The sequence below is a fragment of the Acanthaster planci genome, linkage group LG05 (genome assembly GCF_054643075.1).
Source record: "Acanthaster planci isolate LZ-2023a linkage group LG05, COTS_SCS, whole genome shotgun sequence".
Classification (NCBI taxonomy): Eukaryota; Metazoa; Echinodermata; class Asteroidea; order Valvatida; family Acanthasteridae; genus Acanthaster; species Acanthaster planci.
The window spans coordinates 2,158,667-2,186,298 of NC_141781.1; the positions used below are offsets into that span (position 1 = coordinate 2,158,667).

The 27,632-nt window shown below is 42.5% G+C and overlaps 2 protein-coding genes across 2 annotated transcripts; one reads left to right on the top strand and one right to left on the bottom strand.

Annotated features, from left to right (window-relative positions):
* Nucleotides 1-1,146: 1,146 nt before the first annotated feature.
* Nucleotides 1,147-17,321, bottom strand: LOC110990237 (long-chain fatty acid transport protein 2-like). Its single transcript, XM_022255128.2, has 11 exons — nt 17,132-17,321; nt 11,603-11,733; nt 9,791-10,665; nt 7,400-7,618; nt 6,650-6,811; nt 6,063-6,184; nt 5,056-5,250; nt 4,696-4,789; nt 4,128-4,326; nt 3,440-3,537; nt 1,147-2,782 (listed from the first exon to the last, which is right to left on the bottom strand). Exons 3-11 carry the CDS (start codon nt 10,296-10,298, stop codon nt 2,475-2,477), a joined length of 1,905 nt encoding a protein of 634 aa, XP_022110820.1. The 5' UTR covers nt 10,299-10,665; nt 11,603-11,733; nt 17,132-17,321; the 3' UTR covers nt 1,147-2,474.
* A 2,177-nt stretch (nt 17,322-19,498) lies between these two features.
* Nucleotides 19,499-26,405, top strand: LOC110990239 (long-chain fatty acid transport protein 2-like). Its single transcript, XM_022255130.2, has 9 exons — nt 19,499-20,000; nt 20,159-20,383; nt 21,388-21,549; nt 22,114-22,235; nt 23,042-23,242; nt 23,453-23,546; nt 23,645-23,843; nt 24,127-24,224; nt 24,712-26,405. The coding sequence occupies exons 1-9, from the start codon at nt 19,499-19,501 to the stop codon at nt 25,017-25,019; spliced, it is 1,911 nt and encodes a 636-aa protein (XP_022110822.2). The 3' UTR covers nt 25,020-26,405.
* Nucleotides 26,406-27,632: the final 1,227 nt, after the last annotated feature.

Sequence of the window (27,632 nt, forward strand, 5' to 3'; positions counted from 1 at the left end):
TTCCCATCCCTTGGCCCCATCTCTGTATTATGAGGATTCTTTTGTGTTGAGAAAAGAGGTGCCTAAATTATTGTGTAAGTTGTTAACAGTTATCTATATTACTGTCTTTGTCACGAAATAGCAATGGCTTGAATTCGCACTGAGGTTATTAAACGGTTATTTGGATATTACATTGTTTGAGTGTATGATGACAACCATCGCACAAGTTCTGACACCAAAAGGCCAGGTGTGTTTAATGTGTTGAACACGTTTAATAAAAACGCTATCCCGTTGATCATGACTCATGTATGCATAAATGGAGTTGGACAGAACAACTGTAAAGTTCTGTTACCTAAGTACAAAAAATAACCTTCTGAAATTAGATATAGACCCAGCGCGTGTGGACCTCCGGGCGTAATTTGTTTCAATTTCAACTGTGTAGCGAAATCTAAGCCTATGAGAACAACAGAAGTGTTGCGTACAAGCTTGTGAAGTACTTTTACTTCAGAGTTGAATGAGTCAGTGCCCAATTCCTCGATAATGTACGTACTGGGACTAAGGTCTGATCCAGACCTTAACTGGGGTGTGGGAGGGAAAAACCAAGTAGGCCTTAAATAAACTTAAAAAAAAAATCCTGAATAAAATGGCTAAATCTTCACTCTGAATGATTTTTAAAAGCCCTCATAGGGGGAGGGACCATGTCCCCTGTTGCCCTCCCTAGATCCGCCCTTGACTGGGACAGACCAGTATTTAATATTCAGCTACACAGAGAATACAATCTGTGATATTTCTAATTTGTGTTAGTTTTATGTGTAACTAGTGGCTATAATTTAGTCCAAACCACGATGAGTCCCATGAGTTGGCGAGCACCCGGGGTAATAGCTGCAACCTAGCGGAAATTCCGGTCGCAACCGCCGGATTCCCGCGCCTTAAGTAAGGCCCGACATTGTTTCAGGGCCTTATATCCGAGAGAGCTTAGAAAAGCATGCACGGAACACACACTGGACACATCTTGATCGGAACTGGACAGACAGGCCAACCAACCCGCTTGCTTTGTCAACGAAGCGAGGTGGCAGCTTGCATGGACACGGTGGCGATATTCATCCGGAACGAACCAAGTTTCGTCGTCTTGGCTGGCTTTCAACAAAAGGGGGCTGAGGATCGCACTTTCAAACATCAGGATCACAAGCGACGCACTCTTTTATTGCTTTAAAGCCTGCAATGCAATGATATACCCCAATTGTGGATTGAAAGCCTCAAACTGCAATGCACAGGCATTCACATCTTGTCAAACTTTTAAACGTATAATACTTAAAAACCAACCTAGGACCAACGGAGGGCCAATGGTATTAGACTGGTATACTGGTCGACCTGTTTGAGAGTAGACTTCTCTTCAAGAATCAAGTACTTACAAAAACTTACGAGTTATATTGTTTTAATAGTGCCCATAAAGGAACTTGACAATGGAATTAAATATGTCTACTTTAGTTTGTGCTCTTGACGTGTTTTGTACAGACTAAAACTTATTATTAATCTGACGAAAATTGACGAAGGTTAAGTCAGGGCAATTCAGTTGTTGTCATTCAACCATTACTAAATTAGCTTTATGTAAATAAGTTGAATTTTAATGTTTGAGTAACATTTGAATTGGGTGGTGTATACGTTATACATCTGTATACGTTATTAAAACTTCATGTAAAATGGTGCAGAATTCAATGACTCGAAGATTATATTACAATCATCGTGTAGTGTCAGCAAATTCTGAGTCAAATTTGCTGGCCCTCCCGTGCATTCAAATAGAATGGATTCGTCCTGTGGATGATTAGATAATGGAGAAATTATGTGATATATCACGCTCGCTTGAATACGGTACTGTCGGTTATAGGTTCGTGCGAAACATCTTGATCATATCTGACTACATAAAGCGACTGTGGGCGTGGCTGCTCGCAGGGTTTTAAATTAAACACAGAGACTTGTCATTTAATAATAATATTCACTGCATTATTTCTGTAATTAAGTTTCACCACGGTACTTATTGTTTTTTGTGCAATAAAAGATGATATTTTACATTAAGTAATTGCAGCGTGGTCTCGACACCAATCAAGATCAGTGAAGGATTAACAGGTGCGCGCGGACCAGTGAATTCCACCTGGTAGGCCGACTTCATTTAGAGCTGTTTATAGAGAGAGAGTTGTGACATGGGTGTCTCAATTGTTGGAACCAATATGGTGGATTATTCATTAGTGCACATGGAAATGAGCACACAATAGCTGCATGCTGTACAGCGCACATAAAGAACGCCATTTAGGTTCCAAAGTCTTACATTGGCAGTACTCCGGTGCTCAGTGAAACAGCGCACTCTCCATGACATTCATGCCGCCAGTAACACTACAGTTGGCATGACCAATATTTGTCAGCGTGAAAGTTTAAATGGAGATTGCAATAGATGGATGCTAGGTCATCCCTCGGTTGTACTGTAGCCAAAGCCCAGCTCCCTAAAGTCTGGCCTGGCCGATCACAATCCGTCGCATGACGTCCTTATCCAAAGGCACATAGGTCTTCTTCTCTACGTCCAGAAAGTACAGAGGGTCGGAGATGATGTTCACGTCAAACCCCTCTTTGGCCAAGTCGATCTTTTTGTGCTTAAAGGTCGATGTCGTCAAGATCTCCTCGGTGATACGGAGGAATTTGGGGCATGCGTAGAGGGGCAGAGCCTTGGTGACGTAGTCATACAAGCTCTTGGGGTCGAATTCGACGTCTTTGTTGAGCTTCAAAGCTGCCATACCTGCCCTACCCTCCTGCCCTAAAAAAGTTAAGGAAAGATACGACTCTTTGAAAAAGAAATTGTGATGGCTAGTTTTCTAAGAAAAAAAATCAAGAAACCTTTTTAAGAAGAAAACACGAAGTCAATTCGAACGAAAACAGTTCTAGGAACCTATTAAATCCCGACAAAATCAGATTTGCAACCTTTGGGATTCAAACTCAACGGCAATGGCATTCCAGCTTGTGGCCTGGCATATTTCCTACAATTGTTCAACCGCGATACCTGGCTAGCTTAACGGAAACTGTAACAGAAAGCATAACGTCGCATGCAAAATGTCTCGTTTGGTCTTCTTTAGCGCCTTGCTCTTCGTGAATGAATAAATCACATTGCTACGAAACCGTGGTATATTGGTAAAAAAAACTAGTGTGCTTAGATTTCGTGGGGATTCATTGGTCTACCTGATAATTTAACCATTCAATGAAGTACAGCGTTGACCGGGCTTTTTAATTCATCTCTATCAGACAACTGGAATTTCACTTTCTAATCTTCTCAGCAAAGCTAACAAAGCTTTCAAGCTCAAAACGTCGCGTTTTGGTTCCTTTTTAACAACTCAGTTAAGACTCGTTCATAATATTTAACTTTTTTTCTGACCAACTGTTAACATGACGAACTTCGGGCTTCGCTATTTGCTATTACCTGGGACAACGACGCCATACACATTGCTTTCAATAACGGCGGGAAATACCCCTAGGATTTCGGAAACCTCGGTAGTTGCAACATTCTCGCCTTTCCATCTGCAAAAAAGGGCAAATTTGAGGCAAATCAAGAATTAAGTGAAGCATTTATCAAAATATGGAAGCATATAGCTTAAACTTTTACTCGCGTTGATGAGTTAGGTATGATAAGAATCGCCAAACATCTGTAGGAATTTCATAGAAGTACAGGAAAGTGCAATCAGCCTTTAACTTCTAGCCGAAGGACTACAATCAACTTATTGCAGTTAATGTAATATGACATTCAGATATGGAACTGTTTCAAACAAAATGATAAGAATTGTGATTGCAACTTGTTCCGATATTAGGAGAAACTTTTGTACGGACTAGTGACCAACATAATGTACAACGTGCACTGAACATAATGGACACTACAAACAGATGGTGGCATCTTGTGTTACTTCCAACTCTTCCGTTTCCGCAGGTAAGCATTCATGTGTAGTGCAAAAACGGAGATTTATCCATAAAGGTTGGTCGACTATTTTATCCTTAAAAGAATTAACCCCAACGTGACCCTTTTATGCAAGGTGTTGGCGTTTTGAATAAAAAAAAGAAAGAAATGCTAACATTTCCTTGGAAACTGCCCCACCCCTTCCTGCTAGAGCTCTTACCTAAAGGTGTCGCCGAGTCTGTCCTTGAAATACAAATAACCCTCCTTGTCAGCCATCATCAGATCGCCGCTGTTGAAGAACACGTCTCCCACTTTCTTGACATTCCGGACCAGTTTCTTCTCGTTCGTTTTCTTGTCGGCCATGTAGCCGTCAAAATGGTACATGTCATTCACCTTGGTCACGAGGAGACCCGTCTCACCTGGTGGAGACAAACACTGAGACGGTGACAAGCGTTTCTTTCTTCCTCTCCGGCTGAAAGTGAGCTCAACTTACGGGACCGTTTTTTAAATTCGGTTTTAAATTATCGTCGGTTTTAGCCTCATCCCTTCCCAGTCTCTGGATCCATTTATAAGTTCAGTATCACAATCAAATCCAGAGCCCCCATATTTTTGTCTTCATATTGCAAGCAATCGACAATCCCCGGTAGTATTAAGTCACCTTAAAAACCATTCAGAAGAACACTAAACTGTGATTGTCATTGGTCACAAGTTCTCAACATGTCTTAGTCGCCTCAGAAATGCAGTTATTTCTGCTTCCCCTGGGCAAACAAAGTGTCCTACCGACTGACCTGGTTCAGCCGGGATACACTTCCCGTTGGCATCACGGATAGGCTCAGCCGTCTCGATGTCGCACTTCACGATCTCAGCGACGTCAACTACCGCCTGAAAATGCACCCAGAGGATTAACTAGACAACAGCAAAAATCATGATACTTTGCTAGGGAGGTTCCTTCGTGGAGTCTTACCGCTTGACATTTTCCAAGGTCAAGGTCAAGACAAAATGGCAAGTAGAATAAATAGATTAAGGGCAAATACTCTGTGGAATAACAACTAATCGTTTAAATTGAACGTGATGCAATTCACGTTATACAGGTACATCAAAAGTTATACATTCAGTGAAAAGCCTTGACAAAAGATGGAAATAAGAACCTTTACGAAATTGCCTAATCGGCCCACACTGCCGACTTTATCCTCTGTGTTGACAATCATGAAGGGACTTTCTGTTGCTCCATATAGCTCATAAATCTGACCGATGTTGAAACGTTTCTGAAAGTCCTCCCAAATGTCTGGTCGTAATCCAAGGCCAATGGCTCTTTTAATCTTTAGTTCACCATCATCAGGACGCTGAATATTAAACAAAAAATGCAGTATTAGGATATGCAGTAGGAAACTTTCATCCCAGTAAAATAAACCCCTTACAAAAGTAGAATCTCCCGAAAGTAGTATCACAGTGTCGAGGACGGCCACTTTCTGTTTCATACTTTACTTCCGGTAGCACTTATCAAATGAGACAAACAAGAGTGTGATTTCCAAAATTCTGCCTGTATCTTACTTCTTGTTAAAGGATTAAGGAAAACATCGAGCCAACCGTTATGGATTCACTATAAAACTCCAACTACGAAAGGAAATGACAACCAATTGTCTCACGTTATACGCAGGTTCACCTGCGAATTCTTTTTAATTAACTACCTTGAGCAGAAGTACCCCCCTTATCGGTTGAAAAAAAAAAGTCATGTTGGCGAAGAGTGCAACTACATTTTGCTGGTAACGAGGCGACAATAACGTGTACATTCCCATAGTCGCTTGTGAACCAGCGAAGTGCTCTTCCCACCAAAGGAGCCTTCGTTGTCAGGAAAATTGCACCCTCGCTTGGTCCAGCTCAGGACTCTTCAACTCACCTTTGCTGAAAACACATTGCATACATTGCTGGACCAGTCATAATTAATTTTTCAAACTAGTGCAACTGTTGTCACTTTCCACGAAGTTCAGGTCTTAATTAGCCGATCTATCATTCCAAATATTTTTAAGTGCTAGTGACGACAAAGAGTCGCAAGTGAGTCGTAACATGACAGCTCTTGATATCTAAGGTCAAAGCATCTCAATGCCTATACTTTTTCCAGTCATCCCAGCATGTGCTGAGTCTCCATTATCCTTACCGGTGGTTGTGCTAGAAGATAGCGACAGATCTCCCCGATGTATAAAATGACATTGGCTTGGTACTTGCGAACCTCGTCCCAAAATATCTTGGGAGAGAACGTGCCAAGCGCAACAGTGCATCCTGTAGAAATGCCAGAAGGTACAACGCTCTCAAACTGCGTCCATGCTTGTAGCTAAAAGAATGTCTCGTGTCATGGTATGTTTCGGCACAGGTTACAGGGCAAGAGCGCTAAAATCGACTCTCTTGCCCCGTGTGCTCCTGGCTCAGAATTTGGTGAAGACCAAAAATGGTGTGTGTTGCTGCAAACTACGACTGAATCTGTAAACTGACCCCCGGGGTTTCTCCTGCACATTCGGCCCTGTATATGACGCTTTAATGTGTCTAAGCGCTTCACACTGCAACTCAAAGCACAATGCGGAATGATCGAAACTATTCCTAGTCCTATCATGAGCCAACACGATAACACTGAATTTTGTAAAATTTGATTGTACATGCCAATGTTCTATGTTCACACTGTAACAAAATGTTTCTTGACATTTAAAGTCACATAAAGAACATATCCAGAGGATACCGTTAATGGCTCACCTGTTATTATGCTGGTCATGAGGCCCATGCCGAACCCCATGCTGTGGTAGAGCGGCAGTGTAATATAAAAAATATCCGAACTCTCCATCTGGGTCTCCGCTGACAAGACAAAACTACCACCACAAGACCGATAGTGGGACACCCTGGCTGCCTTCGGGAAACCTACACAAGGACAACATTAATCGAATCGTCAGTTACTGGTCTTAAAAGCTTATAAACTTGAAGATCAAAATCCCCGTTTGACGGTATATTCTCAGCTCATTGACTACTTGATGGGGAAATTGCTGTTCAGCAATTTGTGGGATGATAAAGATGTTGAAGTGGGAGTCGAACCCACGACGTCCTGTTTGCTAGTGCAGACGTCCCAACACCCCGACACCATTGCTGCCGCTGCAGTCACTTAGCTAGGTGAATCCCACACAGCCAACCGCTATAAGACACATGCCAATTTAATTTTTTTGTGTGACAAGGTATTCATGAACTCAAATAGTGCCAGCAGACAAGGTTGTTACCCTTAAAACAGCCAATTTGTGAAGTCTGACAAATGTTACCCGAATCTAGCTTTTATCTCTCTATTACCGGTGAGGTATAGGATACTTTTGCATGCAATCCCTAGTTAGTGTCTCATTCAGAAGAAACTTTAAGAAATGCTATATCACCAATGGTCACAGTTACTGAGCACAATGTAGGTGAGTCCGTTTCTATTCAGGTGGTCAATTCAAATATGCCTGACAGTCATCCGTATTCTACCTGTTGTTCCAGAGGTGAAAATATACACAGACGGGTCATTGGCCCCGATTCCGTCTCGAGCACTCTTGGGGATTGGATCGCTTCGCTCGTTCCACGTGTTGACCTGTGTCGTTCCAGACGGCAGGGGGCGCTCGGTGACCTTGCCCAAGACCCACACCTGGATTCCAAGGTTCTGAATTTCCAGCATGATGGTCTCCAGTTTTTCCAAGAGTTGAGTGTCTGTAAAAAATGATAAATAAATACGATCTTTTATAGATACTTATTTCTTGCAATTGAAAAATAATCCTTGTTGCTTAAACAGAAAGGTTGATTGGGTCATTTGGTCATGTGATATCTGCTTGGAAACCAGGATAAACCACTTGTATGCTGGCAACAAATGAAACTAGAATGTGAATTTTTGACACAGGGGCTAGAAACTACATATCGTACAGGGGACAAAGTAGGGTGGGTTACTCTATTATCGCAGTAGTTATCACATTTCCCTATCGGCATACAGTTACTCGCTCACTTTCCCAAATTATCCTGCCATTGCTGTTGTTAAACTCTTACTTTTCATCTTGATTTAGAAGATTTGTTTGTGGTTCAATTTACATTCCTCTACAATTGCTCAGAAAATTGTGAGCGCACCGTATGCAAGCAGAGGTGAGGTCTCTGATTTTAAGACAAAATGGACAAATTTGAGACAACAACGCCGATTTCGCTACTAAAGGCTTTGAAGGGTAAAAGAAAGATTGGTACAAGTCTATTAATGAGATTGGGGGCGCGCTTTACGAACGCAAGCGGTTTTTCATTGAAGAATTTCACCCTGAGAAGTCCTTTACCCCGAAAAAGGGCACTTTTGAGGTTAAAATCAGGTGTCTATAGACATCTTTGACCACTGTGTCTGTGACATTATTGTGCGAACTGAGCAGTTACACTACATTGTGCCTCAGCATGATTCCCGTCTGCAGTGGTGCATCAAATCGTTTATGAACGGGAACCAGTTTACATGTCCCGTTGACTGCTGCAAAGAATGCATCAAATAACTTAGGAGAATTTACAAATAAAATGTATATACGTGGACATGTATTCTCCCTTAATTTTTAAACAAATTATTTGCAGATATTACAATTGTCTAAAATTCATTGAAATGTGATTTAAAAAAAAATTATTTCCATGAAGTGAAATTTTGGAAGGACATATTCTTGTTTCCCCTTAACCCTAAGCGTGCATGCCAAGTTTGAAGCCTGCAATACCTGAGTTCTTGCCAGTGGCCCCCCAGGTGTGAGATGGGCCAAAATAACCTGGCTTTTGAGGGTTAAACTCTGTACCGTGTCTTGCTTTTCCAGCTATTTGAACGCACTGCATTTTTTCATAAGTTTGTAGTCGGAACTACTCAACGATGTGCAGCAGTAAAACGCACGGTACGGTATACTACAAATATCCACCTCGCACCCACGATTCTCAGTCTCGCATTGACACGTGCACATATTACTGTGGACTCCGAGTCGAGCAGCCCAGGATAAGAAGATAGCGCCAATCGCAATGAAGATCTACTCTTCAAAAAAGTGTCTGCAGTCTTTCAAATTGTGCCGATCACAGTGGATACACCAATAAGTTTTCGAACGTTAGCATGTCAAATTTACCCAAGTCTGTTTCACCAGGTCAAGTATCATGTCATTTTCTTTCCAGGTCAAGTTGCAATTAGAAAAGCGACTCGAGTTCAGCCGGCGACTCGAGTCAACAACACAAGTGGGCAGAGTTCCAAAGTTCAGTAAGCAACAATTTGTTAACCACTGCTCGTGGTCAATTTTGCCTGGTGCATTTAGTGCAAAGGTCACCGGTTCAAATCGACAATTTGGAAATGTTGATCGTGCTTGCCGCACATTGCATACTGAATTGTAGCTATGCTGTGCTACACGCATACGTTTGGCCTGTATAGTATTCCATGATTTAGCGAGTAAATTATCACACGTACTCGGACCCGTTACGTAATTCGGGGTGGGGGGGCGCAGGGCACGGCCCCCAGCTTGAGGCCTGTGGCCCTCGCTCAGAAATTAGAGACGAACAAAATCTGCTGACGGTCACCGAAACGACGGTGGATATTGAGAGAGTAACGCCAACTTCACAGTTCGGAACCACGTGGCTGTACATAATGTGTACAGAACAACATGCAATTGTGTGCAAACTGCCCACGTGCACTGACGACACATAATGAACCATTTAGGTTCCAAAAATATTGAGGCACTCATGTCGCAACTCTCTCAAACAACCCTAACCGAACCTGCACGAGTGTCCCTTGCACTGAGGAAATGACTAGTCCCCGTAAGTTTCCCTCCACGGCCGATCCGGGATCGCGGAGTGCAAAAAGGAACCCCAGTTACGTCACTCACTGCTTATTTTTTCATTTACCTTTCCCACACATGATAGCTTTCACCTTGCATGCCTTGATGCATTGAAGTAAGGCCCGTCCTTTGAGGTTGTAGTTCAGGAAAGCCGTCCGAACACCCAATTTGCCAAAGGCCAACCAGCTGACGATAAAGCCAGGCTCATTATGCATTAGGATTGCTGCTGAGTCCTTACAACTGAGGGCTCCATGCCTCATCACAAATCGAGCTAGCTTGTTTGCTTCCCCGTCCATATCCCCGTACGTGTACGTGTCATCACCGTAAAGCAGAAACGGCCTGTTTGGTGTCTCCTTCGCATGTAGCTCAAAGAAGTCCACCATGTAGAAGCTGTTGTCCTGTGCATGCTGCAGGCGTTTCAGCACTTTGTAGCTCTGGTACAACTTGGCGACATCGTCAGCCAGGGTTGGCCCGTACTTCAAGCGAAGGTAAGCCAACCCTGCAGTGGGTAAACCGAGTGCTGTAGCCGCGGCCACACCAGCCGCACGCTGGTAGTTAGTTCGCGGACCAGGCATTTTGAGAAACTCAAGCCACAAGACCCTCTGATAACTCGAAACTGCCAAGTCTGGTCTCAGCAGTACAGGATGTAAGTGTTCACTGAGTTGTAATAGTCATGAACAGTTCTTCTGTCATCCAAATAGTGGACAAAGCACGTAGTGTATTGTTCAGCCGTTATAGCATGTGTACTCAGTAGGCGGGGAATAATAAACTTGCCCTAGTCTTTTGCTCTTCCCGACGTGCCGTACTTGTATTCGGGAAAAAATGACCATCCTACGGAAGCGTGAAAACACATTACAGAAGTTATGGTGGTCCATATGTGCCAACGGCCTAGACATTCTCAAAGTGTCGCATTTTATCTTGGCCCCGAATGTTTTTCAATACCTGTGAAGGAAAAGACGATATAAGTCGTTTGCACCTGAAATAGCACTATTGGACTGAATATTCCCCAAGGAGCTCAGTTTCAGAAATGTTCAGATGCTGTTGGCCTTGTAAGCAAGAATAATGATAACATGCCAGTATCTTTGGATAACAGATGCTGCTAGATACATTGTAGTGGTTTAGCCTTAATTTACATCGTTCAGCTTTGACTAAGATTAATAGATGAGTTTTTATTAATCGTGTTTTTTGAATAGCTTTATAATTTTTTAAGTAATCAAAACTCCATGATATCCTTTTGGGGTTAATTGAAACTACACATTAAAAAATGTTAAACATTGTCCCGGCAGGACAGGGCACTGTTTCAATGTTGTCAGTAAGGGAAGACAGCATCCAGTTTATAGGTTTCCCAATAATTTGAACCCTAAATTTGCGCATTGAAAACATAACCTGAGAAGGGCTGTTAGTTTGCTTGTTGTGTACAATAGATAACACAACTTAGGGCTGTAAATTTGCCAGAAGTTTTTTTCCGTTGTTGCAATTGTATGCAACATGGATGATTTTTCCTGGCGGTGACATCACAAATTTGCTCATGAATATGGAATTTGGCATTAGTATAAAGCAAACATGTTAAATGAGATTCATTGAAACACGCACAGAGAATCACTTGCAAGGCACTGAGTTGCACTGGACTTAACTCATATAAAAGATGTCAGTCTTGTGAAATCCTCAGTGGCATTCCATCTTTATCTGATTTTTTAAAAATGGTTGGAGATGAATTGAATCAGAGCATTTCTCTCCCTTTTTTCATTAAAAACGTCAAAAGCCTCGCCTTTCCGATTTCGATTCTTCGCAAAATACGTTTCCACAACCATGAAGAAGAGAGGGTCATCGGGGTCAAATCCCTCGCGGGCAAGGTCATTCTTCTTGTGTTTGAATGTACCTGTGATGTCCATCTCTCCCATGATTCGAAGAACTTTGGACATGCGTAGAACGGCAGTGACCTGACCACGTGATCGTAGAAGGCCTTTGGCTAAAGACGGTGTTCTTTCGTCAACACAATACCATTTTGACCTGAAATGAAACCAAAAGAAAAACATCAAAGAAATTTCAACAAAACCATTATAAAAACATCCCACAAGCATGGTGACATTTGACACACACATTTTGCACACCGTTTTCGAGCGACGGAAGGAAAACTGAAGTCAATCATCACGCATCACTGGAAAAGCGTTGCAAACTTCCAAAGCAAGTCTCAGGAAACAAGCATCATTTGTCAACCAACTGGAAATTTGTTTTCATGCGACTTGGGAACTTTTTTCAATGCGAATTGTGGAATAAAACTATGCGAGACTAATGAGATATATCATATCGAAAATATTACAGTTTTAAATGGCACCTGGACGCCGCCATACACGTTGGCTTCATGTATGCCTGGCATTGGTTCAGATCTACAAACATCAACATTTTTATGTACTCAGGTTGCATTGTTTCTGGTTGCCTCTTTCTGTTACTTCTATATGACTGTCATTTAATCTTTTAGTGATTGAGATGTCAAAAACATCCACTGCTATGAACTTGTTTATATTGAGGCTTACACTCCATCATTTATAGTTAGTGTCGAAAGGGAACGTTTCTTTCCAAATTTTGCATTTCACTACATGTTGTATTGTCCGGATGTAAAGATGAAGAGTGAATCGTCCAATACCGGTGGTCTCTCGCACTCCTTGACATGGGATCTCACTTCTTTCCTTCTGCGTCTTCACATCAATGGGAATCATTCGCAACGGAAGAAGCAGGGTTGATCAGGTTGGTAAAAAATGTACAGAAGGTTTCAGAATGATCTAAATGGTCTTCTGTTGGAAGAGGAAAATACAGTTGTACCTCTTCCGCATGCAATTAACTTAGCGTTGTAGGCTTTAATGCAGTAAGGAGTGTGTCGCTTCTGATGTTGTAGTTTAACGGTGCAGTTCTGAGCCCCCGGCTTTTTAAAAGGCAGCCACAAGAAGACGAAGCTGGACTCGTTGCACATGAACATCGCCACTGTGTCCAGCCATGCGAGCTACCACCTTGCTTCGCTGGACAAAGTGGGCGAGTTGATTGGCCTTTCTGTCCAATTCTCCCACTTTACCGTTGGTGAGTACCTCATCTTTGTACAAGATAAACTCTTAAACCGGGGTTTGCTTCGCGTGTGTCTCAAAGTAGGCGATGACTTTGAGGTATACTCTTCAGCAAGACTTTGCAAACTTCCTTCATTATGATTCAAACCCTTGCGAACTCCCAGTAGAGATCGTTGGACTGCACTTTTCAGGCGCAGGAACCCGGGAAACTGCGATGAAAAGTCCCGCTACAGACGCAGCGAGTACACGGCGGTCCATTGGAATACCCGACATGATGGAAAGGTCCCCGTTTTGATCGCACCCGTGTATAGATCTGAAGAAGGTTGAAGGTTATTGCAACCCCATAGACACAACATACATATATCGTACCCACTTACCTGTGCAGAGTCATTGTTTAAAGTACGGGCCCACAATTGAATGGGCAGCTCCGCCCCGGCCCACGATGTGCCAGGATTTTAAGTACTGCAAAACCCGGCAAGTTCCCAGCGGGTTCTCTGGATTGTCATAAACCACCACCGTCAGAAGAGACATTCCCAAAGGTTCTTCATCTGTGATGCGCATAATATTATGCAAGCATGCGGTTAAACGAGCGTGATGAGCGGCCCTTTGAATATACACACCGGTAAAAACTTCAACGTCATTCCCTCAAGTCTCTAGGATTTCCACCGTTTTCTTCTGTCAACTTTATACTAACCTCTAAGTGGGGTTGTTAGTGTACAACATAACTTAAAAATTGGATTGCCTGCTGTGCGTACAAAGTCGAAAGAATCATCAACTTTTCGCCCTGTATATTTTCAATTTCCTGCTCAAGCTTTGCGTCGCCATCAGATGGGGCAATATAAGAGACGGAGAACCCCCCCCCCACGCGCTTTGTGTTGGTCTCTGTTTCCCTGGAATATCCGGAGTTCTTTTCAGGCATGGGGAATGTGTTAGGTGACAATAGTCTAGGGTGGGTATAGGGATTGGACCTGCAGGGGGGTACCTTTCCGTCTCATTTCTGGCTGGGTACAGACGTCATGCCCACTTATGCGCCCACTTATATGTGCCTGGTGTGTAGCTCTAGACTGGGAAACAAGTCACGAAAGGTCTAATTTTTTTAAACACCAATGTGTAATACCATCAAATTACACTTCTAGTTGTACGACAGAGACTACAGAACCTAGAGAAGGGCGTCTTAAAGAGACAGTCAGCCTTGAGCAGAAGCATCCCCTCATTGGTTGAAAAGAACCATGTTGGTCGTGAGTGTTGTTGGTAGCGACGACAGCGTAACGCGTGCATTTCAAAGTGAAACAGCGAAGTGCAGTTCCGACCAAAGGAGCCTCCGTTGCTATGAAAATTGCGCCCTCTCTTTGTCCAGCTCATTATGAATTCATATAGGATAGAGTTGTATGCATGAAAACAACAATTCATCCGTCTCGTTTAACTAAAATAACTTGCACTGCATAAGAACGATTTTCAAGGTGAGGTTAATAGGCGTATATATGTCCTGTTTCTAAGAAGCTCAAAGTATACCATGACGCCCTTCGAAATCAATGGAGCGTATAGTTCAGGTTTAGACAGTCAGTCTTAAACCACTTAAATATAAACCTGGTTTTGAAATTTTACGAACAGCTTAGGCCAAAAAAAGTCTCCGGTTTCTGGTCACCGCGCGCGTCGCCGTAGACCTACGCGTCGGCAAAATAAAGAATTTTATTATTTTGCATAAAACGATTTCCAAAAGCCGCCAAACTTACTTGATCAGCAGGAATTCTGCTACCGCGTAATTTTAACGTGTTTCAATGGGTGGAGTTGAGTTATAAGTACGGTGAAGGAATCCCCCTAGGCCTCCATACATTTCAGTCGGGCACTCTTAACAGATGACGTCATTCGTGTACGGTATCTATGGGTCCAGTCCACTAATTCAAGCCCCATTGAAAACAGTGTAAAATCAGCACCGTTCAGGGCCCAATAGCATGCACGCCGACATCCCTGAGATTTCTGAAACACAAATGAAATTCTTGTCTGGTCACTTATCTTTCAATTTCTTTTCAATTTTTTGTGGGTTAACCAATTACATTTTTAATTATTCCCACAAAACAAAATCACCCCCCAAAAAGTGATTTTTCCGAAGTCTGATTGCAGCCATTTTTCAAGTGGCAACCCTCAACTTTCTCGGGCACTTAGGACCATTTTTCAACCGTAGTTTTCAGCCCTTCTGCCCTCATATGAAAGCTCAAAGACCCAGGAAGTTGATCCTGGCAACGATTTACACAATCTCACCGTTTTGGGGGCCAAACAATCTGCTTTTTCAAAAGATACTGTGGGGGCACTTTTAATGCTAATGAGCTGGTCAGAAATTCTCACTTGAATTAGTGGTCTGCACCCTTTATACGAAGGCCGTGTCAGTTGGCTGCGGCTTGATTTTATGCATGATTCTATGGGAACTGGCCTTGGATGCTGACAAAATACTCAGTGTAATTCGTACTGGTAGCCATTGATTTGGACCCGGGCCCACATCCGTGAACCAGACAAACGAAGTGGTCTTACGTCCTGCTTACGTATACAAATTGAAAACGCTTTTAAGCAACATCCCGTGAGGGGCCAGTCTATTTCAGTGTCGGTGAGGCAGTGGCGGTACATACGCATGGAGTGCATGCAGTGGCGATGAACATCCCATTATGACAATACATGTAACAACTCATACATCGTCACTTGCCAAAAACAAAGGTAGAATAGAGTGAGAGGAGATTTTATTTTCTGAGCTGAATTTTTTCCCCAATATTTTGTATGCAACTTGTTATAAATGTAAACAGTATCATTTACCTCATGAGAATTTTGTTTTCATTTTGACTCTGGAGCTGAACTGTTTTGATTGATATTTTCCTCTAAGCTAAAGCAGAAAACTATATATAAAGAATGTCACATCATGAGAATTTCATTTAAAACCGGAAACTGGAGCTGAACATTTATTTTTTCACATTTAATTTTTCCATGGTTTTGCTACTGTATTTTAACAAGCTCACCACCATGCCAAGAATAGAAGCCTCTTGTTTGAGTGAGATGACTGAAACCATTGCCTCTTGTCATATTTTATGGTCTGTTTATTAATTCAAAGTTGTTAATTCACACTTCTCATAGTAACAAGGCATGCGCTCCAAAGTATGTGTGCATGTACATCACTTCTAGGGGAAAAAAGAGCCGCGTCATCACTGCACCACATTTGGACCAAGCCCGTGACTAGAAACCGGAGTCTTTTTTTGGGGGGGGGCTTACAATAAAGTCTACAAGTTGTCACTTTAGACTCTTTGTGCACACCCATTAACGAAATAGCGTAGTTGGATTTCTAATTGAAAACAAAAGAGCAATTATTTCTCACTTTTTTTAGCTGACCCAAATGGCGAGATACCGACAGATGACCTGCTGACAAAACTGACGTTTTAGAATTAAGTCCAAACATTTCGCGACTTTTATATTGCACGCCGGCTGTTGCAGTATGAATACCATTGCCAAGAATCTATACGATAATATAAAAGGTCACGTTACATTTAATATGTTGAATAGTTCCACACACACGCTGCGAGGTTGTGGTCAGGGACATAAACATCAGGTGAGTTTCCGAAGGTGTTACATTTCCCGTCCAAACAGGATCCTTTGTGTCCACTCTTGCTTAAACTAAACACGAGCTACACAAACTTCCGCCTACAAATCAAGCGACGTTTTCAGGGTGCACTGCAGCAAGTCAGTAGTCATAAATCCCCATACTTCACAAATATTTCAAAAATACCCACAACTCGCACAGTTGTTTACGCTGCACAGAAAAGCAATGTTTGACATGTCCTCTTTCATTTCCTTTCAATTTTTCGAGGGTTGACCAATGAATGTTTGAGAAATTCTGACCCAAAGCAGACCACCCGTAAAATGAAGGAAATTTCACTACCCAGAAAAGTAGCCATTTTGAAAATGCATCCCTCTGCAAAACGGCTCAAATAGTGCCACTTCCGGACCCGATTGCATCCAAATTGCTCAGAATTGGAAGTCTAAAATCCGGGCCAGAAGTTCAGCAGTGCCATATTTCTTCAATTTCCGAGTTCCATATGCTCTTAGGACCCTCTAATATATAATATTTTGAGTGTATAACTTTTATTAATGAGCTCGGCAGACATATTTCTGGCCTATATACGTGGGCGCACCCTTCAAGTCTCTGCATCCTTCATTGTGTATCCATTTAATGAGTTAAGCGAGGTTGGATTTTTCTGTTGGTACTTCCTGAGATTTCCTTGGCATTGGAGGTTTTCAGTAAGTAAAATTAATCGTCCAAATCACCATTTGACTCAAGCTGTTCCACAGTCCTGCCTACCACGGCAGCATCTTACCATGTAGTTCTTGCCACAACTTTATCTCAAGCCTGCAAGTGAAGATAACCGCTCTACCACAGGGCCTCGATGGCATGGATCCATGTTCTTGCATAATAAGTGACACTAGATTTATCAATACACACCACTGTGCACCTTCGAAGTTGCGTGTCATGCTGTTGACGTTAACAAGCAGTTCCTCGTGCAAGTTTCTGGCATACAGCAACTCCGTACACTGTAAAAAACGTTGGTCAAAACAGTGTTGGGCATTTGTTATTTGCCCAACCTTGGTTAAGGCTACTACATTGTTGGTCAACGGTCACTGTTGGTCAAACATTGACCAAATGTTGGGAAGACTTTGTTGCCTAAAGGTTGCTAAGTTGATATTTTTACCAACATTGGGCAAACTATCAATACAAAATTGACCTACCTTTTTACAGTGTATTAACATGTCACCATGAAAACCCACCAAAAAACGGCAAATCAAAATGGATTTATAAATGACTGAAGGTTGAAAATAATTCTTTCCCTTATTTCAGCAAATATACAAAGTGTGTCTGCCATTCGATGAGCGTTGGTTCATGGCTATTATTCGATTACATGTATCTGTCAATTAACGTGACCCAGTTTATACCAAAAGTGTGAAGAAGTGTCCTTGGAACGAATCTTTTGCTTTCGTTGCGCGTACTTTTTCCAGACCTCTTTATTGACGTCAACCACGCATGCGTATTATGTTTTGTTTGCCGGGCACTAGAGATCAATCATACATTCAATGTAGGCTTACACTTCACAGCATTTCAAGGCATCAGCAACCACAACTGAACTTTTCCGCGTTGAAACATTACACATGGTTCAATCCAGCTTTTACCTTGACCTCCCAGCATTCTACAGACGGGATATTCGAGAAATGCAAGTCAATGATAAAAGTCAGGCCGACCTCACTATGCATGCAAGAAGTTTTAAACACCAAATATTCGAAATACATGTACATGTAGTTGTGGCAAATGTCATGTTTGTGCGTCTGTGATCACATCGAATGGTTGTTGGGAGAAATTTGCCCTGCGGCAGAACTGGATCTCGGGCGTATTAAGTGTTTACAAAATCGTGTGTGTTTATGTTAGTCTCGTGGAACCAACTTCCCTTTGTATATAAAATCACAGCGAGGAAGACAAGTCCAGGTCGGCTATTTTTGCCAGCGTGTTAAACTGTACAGGGCACATTTTTCGCCCCTTTGAATGGTATTTGTCATGATTGCCGGCACAAGCTCAGTTAGTGTTTCAGCTTAATTCTAATTCACTTAAATTAAGCAACGATGAATGAGCACCATGAGAAACAGTCTGATACAGACACGTTAGCATGACGTTTGCGTGTTTGGAGTTTAGATGAGCATGAAGTTAAGCATCGCGGGCCCGCCTCGGGATCTCCTTCCACATCATTATTTGCAACTCTGGAATGGGTAATTATATGTATTGAAATGTGTCACACGGTGTGGAAATATAATAAGGAATGAATGAATGCCTGCAGACAGTAGCGATTTAATTCTGTCCAATTGAACAGGATAATGGTTTTTAATCAAAGGGGCTGGAAGGATACATGGAATGCAGACACCTAGTTGCAAAAAAGACGCACTTTTATAAGAAACAAATTTTGTCCGCAATCTGAGCCTGTATTCTGGCCCTTTATGACCAGCATTAGCTTGTATTAGGGCGCAGCTTCAACAAGACTATATCATCTGCCGATGTTCTTCCGCTGCTGGGCGACACTCCTGATGATCGTCCATGGCCTAGAAACTTGAAGTTTCAAGGCTCTTAATTCCGAGAACATCCAAAAAGTCATGATGGCAAGTGTCCAGCAAGATGAATCCCTCAAGGAAAAGACAAAAATAAACCAGACGAGGTACTGTCCTGTGAAATATCTATACTGACGTATCACTGTTTCTTAAGACAGCTTTTCGCTTATAAACATGACTGATCCAACAGGAAAGTATGCCTGGTTTAGACCTGCCTCCGCCTGTCGCTCATGACGTATGTATGAGTGGAGTCGTTCAACGCAAGTGTTACTCTTCGCTAAGCACAAAAAGAAAACTTCTGAAATTAAAAATAAACCCAACGCGTGTTGACCTCTGAACATATTTTTCTTTCATTATAACTGCGTCGCAAAATCTGTGCCTATCTAGAGAATAACAGAACCGAAGTTAATCATTAAAGCGTTGTGTACAGTGAACGTGACTCCAGGGTCGAATGAATACTATCATTGCCCAATTCCTCGATAAGGTCAGTACCAGGACAGACTGGTATTCTAGATTCACTACACACAGGATATAGTACGTAATACTTCCAACTTTCGTTCCTCTTGCTTGTAACCGGTCTATATTATTCGATCCAAAACATGACGAGTCCTCTGAGCCGGCGAGTAGCTGGGGTATTAGCTGCAACTCTAGCGGGAATTCCCGTCGCAACCGCCGGGTTCCTGCGCCTCAAATACGGCCCGACGGTGTTCCAGGACCTAGTTGACATTCGAGGAAGCTCGGCCGTGCTGAGGGTGTTTAAGGACATAGAGGAGAAGAATGTTCAGCTTTGCGATTTCTTCGAAGAACACGCACGGAACACACCGGACAAAATTCTCGTCCTTTACAAAGATGAGGTACTCACCTACGGTGAACTGGACAGACAGGCTAACCAACTCGCCCACTTTGTCCAGCGAAGCCAGGTGGCAGCTCGTATGGACACAGTGGCGATATTCATGCTGAACGAGCCCAGTTTCGTCGTGTCCTGGTTGGCGTTTACCAAACTGGGGCTAAGAATCGCACTGTTGAACTACAACCTCAGAGGCGACGTCCTCCTACATTGCATCAAAGCCTGCAATGTTAAAGCAATCGCTTGCAGTAAAGGTAAACTCAATTTGACAAAATTAAGGTGTAAAATCAGTTTTGGTGTCAAGCACTTGCCCTGAAGCAACCAAAGGACAAAAGGTCTTTGAATGTGTTCATTGACTTGGTGACCACAATGTGGTTTGCTCTCACTTCAAGTTTGAAATGTTCTATTTCAGATCCTCTTTTGTTGGAAGCTCTTGGATCCATCAAGCATGAGCTGGACGCCCTTGGGACTGTAGTCTGGGTTCCGGGAGGTCCAGAGGTCCGAGATGAGACCCTGGCGCACGGGTTAATTCCAGCAGATACAAGAGACGAGTCCTGCGCTCCCATACCACCGACATCACGCCGACAAATTGCCAGCCGGGACACGGCGCTGTACATCTTCACGTCAGGAACAACAGGTGGGTGAATGTTGTGGGCGTCACACCCGGGGAGAGAGAAATATATACATGTACACGCCAATTTTTGGCCGGTGTGGTAAACTATGTAACCAGCTCTGCAAAAAAGGGCATTAAGGGGCCCTGTGCTTTTTACACTGAGGGCTCTTCCATGTGGAGAAGTGATTTTTTTTTTACTATTCTATCGCTGCTTTTATAATTCATACAAGAAACCTATAATTGCTGCTGTGGATATTCAAGAGACTTCCTTCTTGGCTGCCGGATTTTGTTTTCCACTTTCTGTGTTTAAAGGCTTTATCTCTTAAAGTACTTTTGTTGATGATGATATGATTCTTCAAAAATCAGCTTATCTTCAGGGTGCAAAAGGCCACAGGGTTCAAACCTACACCTAATTAAAGCCTATAAGGTATCCAAAGAATTCAAATGTGTATGTAACTCATTTTGAAAAAAAGTCACAAGATACCCATTTTTGTGGAGCCGTCACAAATGAGCTCTTTAATTTTCCACTTTTCGGTTTTGAGAAGAGAAAATACGTCTTACAAATGTTTAACTATAAAAATAGCTATTCTGGGAAGCATTGGTACACAGTGCAGCAACTGTTTCATTTTGATGTAAGGTTTAAATGCGCATTTACTCTGAAATACTACCGGTAGAGCGCAATTTGGGGGCCCCCCTTCCCTACCAGTTCTAGAGTTTGCTTGTCATCCCCAATCCCTATGTTCCCATTCACGTGGTGTATGCCAACGTAAGATCCCTGAAAATGGCCGCATAACGTCACTGTTTATGTTGAATGAGTATCTGGAAATCGGCGCACGCATGTGAAAGGATTAGTACAATCAATCTGCGTACTTCCAGTTTTTGAAATAGATATTATTCGAGATGCGTCCGATCATGGTCACCGTACAGAATAGGAACCCTAAAACATTGGATACAACGAAATAACACTTTGAAATGGAGCTCTGTAGAATAGTAACTAGTCGCCTTGGATGTGTACTTTTATCTTTCAGGTGTCCCTAAACCCGCCAAGGTTACTCATTACCGCATAATGATAAGCTCTTACGCGAGTCGGCCATCCGTGGCCTTTGGACCCGATGACGTCATCTATTGCACTCTCCCTCTCTACCATACTGCCGCTTTTGTTATTTCCTTCGCTGGCATGGTGAGAGTAGGTAAGTCAAGAGTTCAGCTCTGATCTGAAATCAGTGACCCATGTTCAACATCCTTAAGGAATTGAGACTCCTTCTCTAGTTCTTGTACTCCATCTATTCTGTCTTTTCCAACATTTCATGCAATTGGTGTGACTGTTATCATTCGAATTGGTGTTATCATTCGAATTGGTGTTATCATTCGAATTGGTGTTATCATTCGAATTGGTGTTATCATTCGAATTGGTGTTATCATTCAAATTGGTGTTATCATTCGAATTGGTGTTATCATTCGAATTGGTGTTGTCATTCGAATTGGTGTTATCATTCGAATTGGTGTTATCATTCGAATTGGTGTTATCATTCGAATTGGTGTTATCATTCGAATTGGTGTTATCATTCTTGCTCATGTCCAATATCGTTGTTACCACCACTACCATCGCCAACTTATCTCCGGCCACCACATTTTTACTCCCACCCTATCACCACCACCGTATATAAATCCGCGACATCCATACACGGCCACGAACACATTGTCTAATAGAGTCTTTGCTCGATTAATTATTTCTCTTGACGTTTTACCATCAGGAGGTCGCATCGTTCTGAGCAACTTCTCTGCTCGGAGATTCTGGGATGACGTACGCAAATACAAGGCTACAGTCATCCCTTATATCGGGGAATTGTGCCGCTATTTGTTGGCTCAACCACCGGTAAGACATGGATTTTTTGACTACACCGAATTATTTTACTACATAAGACACAGGGCTTAAGCTTGGCTCGTCTACGCTGTAGCTAGTGATGCATATGACAACTAGCACAGGACGGAAGACTTTTTCTGCCATTCATGGGAGAGAGTTTCATTTTGAGCAATAACACGATATTAACACTTCCACGTGTTTGTGACGTATGGGCACTGACTGTACACGTGTGTGTTTTGAAGGCAAGACGTGCACTTTTTCCCTTTACAACATTCTGTGGATATTTTTCCAGCACTTTGCATATTGCAGTGGGGCAAGCAAATTGGGTCTAGTCTTTAAATTGAAAAACGAAAAATGAAACGCTCAGAAGATTTTGTTTTGTTTTGTGAATAATTAAGCATGTAATTGGCTAACCCAGCACAAATTGAAAAGAAATAGAAAGATTAAGGGCAAAAAATAATCTAATTCTTATTTGAAAAATCTCAGTGATGTCGCCCTTCATGTTATTGAGCCTAAACTTTGTTGATTTCACACAGTCTTCAATGGGGCTTGAATTTCAGTTTGTTACATACGTCCGATGGACCGGGCGCTATCGGTCGATGGCGCTATTTACAAAATGGTGCACCTCTACGTGGTTTCATCAAGGAAATGATGGAAAAAAGTCTCCCTTTTAAGGTATAACTTAAGGTGTAAGTCGCGTGTACGATTTGTCTCCCATATGTACGCCTTGTGAAATACATCGTAGGAGTCGATTGGGAATTATTTTCCACCCATGTCTGTCTCTAGTAAAAATTTGCATAATTTGTTTTAATATGCAGCGTATGGATGACGGTAAATATAGCCACAAGATTCGCTATGCACTGGGTAACGGCATGGCAGCAGACATATGGGAAGAGTTCCAGAAACGATTTAACATCAAACACATCCACGAGTTCTACGGATCAACAGAAGGGACATACTCTTTTGTCAACTTGGACGGGAAAGTGGGAAGCGTGGGCAGATACCCGCCCCTGCTCGCGGTAAGTATGATTGTGCTGACGAGATATTTCAGATATGGCTGGTGGACCTGGGAGATTGGTTGAAAATATCTCAGCCAGTCTGTGAACAGTTCACAGGAGGGTGTTTGTAATACAATGTATATGTAATTCCGTCTAAATTATGAGATACATCTCATTTTAAAGCGAGAGAGGCTTCTATAATTGGCTCGTTAATTGATTAATTGTCCCCAGGCCCTGACTGACGTGGTCGTGAGGGTGCAGTGCGACATGGAGACAGCTGAGCCACTGCGAGGGTCGAATGGTTTATGTCTCCTTGCTCCTAAAGGTATACCACAGTGCTGTCTCTTGTTATTGTTGAAGTCTTGTGAAATCGTGTGCCTCGTGAGAATTCGCCGTTTTACACCCTGCTCCTTTTGCTTGCAGGTCAAACTGGCCTGATGCTTTTCCGACTGAACGAAACGATGAGATTTGACGGTTACCAAGGAGACGAAAGTGTCAACCAGAAGAAGCTGGTTCGCAACGTCAAGAAACACGGCGACGTATTCTTCAACACGGGCGATCTGATGCTTCTGGACAAGGATTATTACCTGTATTTCAAGGACAGGTTGGGAGACACATTTAGGTAGGGTCTGTGTAAACACGATACACACTGCTACTTCGCTGAAGATTCCACGAAACAGCGATGACGTCACTAGCCTGAATATCAAGGGGGGGGGGACCGAAGTACATGTACATGTTTTTCATGTTGTGCACATTACCAACTGTCTAATGGGGGGAGGGCACCTAGGATGAGGGAGCCCCGGCTATCGGGGCACGTGACCCTGTCAAAGTTAACCCCGTTCATGGTACTCTTTATATAGTGCTGTAAATGATCAGGAAGCTTTTCTGTTATCTACCGTCTCCAGATGGAAAGGTGAAAATGTAGCAACTACCGAGGTCGCCCAAGTTCTAAATTTGTTCGTCTCCGTGGAAGACACGAATGTCTACGGTGTGCAAGTGCCAGGTAAGGCCATTTGTTAAATGCTCCACACTTGAGCACTGTTGTCACAAATCCAATAAGTCACAAAGCGCAGATACGAGCCCCAAAACGGGCTGATTTTTTTTGATGAGATTATCCCTCGGATTACCCGTGCAGAAATGTAAAAACAAAATGTTCTCCTTACGTCTTTGCTCAATTGTTGAGCTTGCAAGCTGCGATACAGAAAGCATTTTCGATGCTTTCCAAAAGGTCTACTATAGGTTTCCTATGAAGGAAATTTAGTAAGTCCTCTTTTTCATACTCTTCCAAAATTATTCGGCATTCAGTGTGTTTAAATAATCAGTTAGGGTTGAATGGACTGCATTTTATGTATTGTGTGCCTAGCTGATATTTTTTCAGTTCATCATGATGCATGCCCAAAAAATAATATCCCAATGATTTTACTGTATGCATTTTACTCAACTTACAATAAGCGTACCTGTCTTTTCTTACTTCTCTCTTACTTCACCAGGAAATGACGGAAAAGCTGGAATGGCAGCCATCAATTTGAAGCAGGGACACCAACTCGACCCAAAGGGTTTCTACGATCACGTGGTCAGGTCACTGCCACTTTACGCATGCCCAAAGTTTCTGCGAATCATGAAAGAGATGGAAATTACGGGGACATTCAAACACAAGAAGACTGACCTCGCCCGAGAGGGATTTGACCCCAATGTCATATCAGACCCTCTCTTCTTCATGGATGTAGAAAATAAGACTTACGCACCCTTGGACAAGGACGCCATGCGAAGAATTGTCTTCGGGAAGGCTAGGCTATGAATACAGATGTAATAAAACAGGAAAGATAAATTCATTCATTACAATTAAACAAAAATAAGCAATTAAAGCAATTGATGAAATTTATTTAACTTGGCGGGAGATTGCATCACATATCTGATACTTTACGACAAGCGAAATGTTTTAAATACTAAATGTTCACTTTGTTGTACGATGAGTCATCATAACCAATATTGTTTTCGATTATCATGAACCTTCCGTAAAGGGAGAAAAGAACTGCTTTACACCACAACAGCGTCTGAAAAGCGAATTTTGAGGAAACTTACTATTGTGATACGAGTCCATGTACTCTCCATGCCAATTAGCGGCACCCTGCCACTTCAGCTCAACTGAAAAGAAAATCGAGAAACACTTTCTCTTTTGTTTTCATTTTGAAATGCGACAACCCTATGTTATTAATGGAACTTCCAAACTAGCTTAAAGTGGAAACCAGACTATAAAAAGTCCGTAAAATTTCAAGAGGGCATTCTAGTAAAACAACCAAAAAATCATTGTCTTAACGTGAACTGTTATGCCCTCTTTACCTTTGTTTTTCAAAGGGCGTCTACTTGGAGCTTTGATAGGAACTGGGCAAATATAATAACTTCGACGGAAAATTGTTCTTACAGGGCAAGTTGATGTTAGTTGAACGAAATGGATGAATCCACCTTAAAGTGGATTAATTGGAGACTTCATGTATTCGGGTCTGTTCTATAATGCATTTATAATGGTCTCTACAAGATGCCCGTAGACTTTTACGCAAAGATTATTCTTCTCTAAAGCCTGGGGCCGTGGTGATCTCAAGAAAAAATCTGATGGGTGGTGTTTGAGAATTGGGAAATGTACGCTTAACTTTTGTTATCATACCGGTAACTTGTAGTCCCAGTGAACCTTTCAGTAAGAGATTAGTTATCAAACACTCATGTGCATAAAAAAGGTACCGATGTCATCTTCTGTACGATTTCTACAAGTTGGCTCAGCCACGACTCATCTCCTGAGAACTGCAGTTGCGTAGCCAGGGGAGCCTGGGGGCACGTGCCCTCCCCCCCCAAAAAAAACATTCCAGGTGCCCCCCACTGAAAAAAAAACCGGAGGAATGGATTTTGAACAAGGCTAACAAAAACTTGCTCCCCCAAAAAATACACCACTGGAAGCAGGTGCCCCCCCTAAGATGCATGTGCCCCTTTGTGCCCCCCGCCAAAAAACCCTAACTACGCCACTGGAGAGTGGTGTGTGGTATCCGGAATATCACAGTCTTTGATCCGGTGCAGAAAGGAGTTGATTTCCTTGTGTTCTAGGTGTATGAAAATAGTTTGCACATTACGACTCAGAGGTTTAGAAAGTTTTCGGAATAAAAACGTGGAACTCCCATAGATGTCGAGAAAATAACATTGAAGTTTTTAGCCATGTACATTTTAGAGGCTGTTCTATCTTAACGCTTCGTGCTTATCACGCGCATGCTTGCATATTATAATTACGAATTAGCGATAAAAGGACTTCAGCAACTGTATACAATCGTCTCTCCATTTGTTTCCCCTCAAAGACGATCATTAGATCATTCTCCACTGACTTTGTCCAATCTTTAATGACTGATTATTATCTGGCTGAGGCATGGTCCTTCAATGAAGCAACAACTATAAGTACTTTAGACTCTTTTTTCTTCCAAAAGCAAAGCCTCCATGGGTGTAATGTCGTCTGCGTTGTGAAACAGAGGTTGGTGCAACAAACAAGGAAAAACGCTCTGGGGCCTTGCCGGGTTTTGCCTAAAATACTTCCACATCGTAGCGGAGCTGTGATTTCAATTGTTAGCATGTACTTGTATTATGTACTTTAACATGTGAATAATGACGCTGCAGAGCTGAGCAGGCACGATATGTTATGCCCTATGGGTTTTCAATGACCATTTCAAGATCTGTACGGCGGTGCGGGTGCGTTTGGTGTAGATCACACAACCGGGACCTTTCAATCATGTCGGGCGTTCCTGTCAACCATCGAGCACTCAGCGGTTGCTGCGACCGTAGCAGGAATTCCCGTCGCAGTTGCCGGGTTTTTGCGCCTGAAGTGTGTTCCAACGGTTTTCGCAGATCTTCTGGAACTATGCAGGGGGTTTTCTTAGGCTCGGAGAAATCGAAGCATTGCTGGACAAGGATTCCAAAGTCATTGACTTCTTTGAAGAACACGTGAAACGAAGCCCAGATAAAGAGTTCACCCTGCCTGGTACAAGGATGAGGTACTCTATGGTGAACTGGACAGACAGGCTAACCAACTCGTCCTCTTTGTCCAGCGAAGCTGGTTGGCCACGGTGGTGATATTCATGCGGAACGAGACCAGTTTCGTCTTGTCGTGGCTGGCTTTCAACTAGCTGGTGGGGGGGGGGCTAAGAATTGCACTGTTAAACTACAACATCAGAAGCGACCCACTCCTTTAGTGCACCAAGTTGATTGCATGCGGAAAAGGTACAACGGTATTTTCCTCTCCTAACAAAAGAACCATTTTATCAATCGAAACATCTTTTGCTTTCTTATCAACCCGATCAAACCTGCAATTGGGTCCGAAGGATTTAGATCATTAATCTCTGATGTATTTTTGTTTCAAAGAATAATGGGTGTCCTGGCT

Coding starts and splice junctions, on each gene's coding strand:
- LOC110990237 (XM_022255128.2), bottom strand. CDS start 10,298: ATGCCTGGTCCGCGAACTAACTACCAGCGTGCGGCTGGTGTGGCCGCG. Junction 4,790..5,055: donor GATTAGGCAATTTCGTAAAG/GTTCTTATTTCC, acceptor GTGCATTTTCAG/GCGGTAGTTGACGTCGCTGA. Junction 3,538..4,127: donor AGACTCGGCGACACCTTTAG/GTAAGAGCTCTA, acceptor CCTTTTTTGCAG/ATGGAAAGGCGAGAATGTTG.
- LOC110990239 (XM_022255130.2), top strand. CDS start 19,499: ATGACGAGTCCTCTGAGCCGGCGAGTAGCTGGGGTATTAGCTGCAACT. Junction 20,384..21,387: donor CTTCACGTCAGGAACAACAG/GTGGGTGAATGT, acceptor TTTATCTTTCAG/GTGTCCCTAAACCCGCCAAG. Junction 23,547..23,644: donor ATGTCTCCTTGCTCCTAAAG/GTATACCACAGT, acceptor TTTTGCTTGCAG/GTCAAACTGGCCTGATGCTT.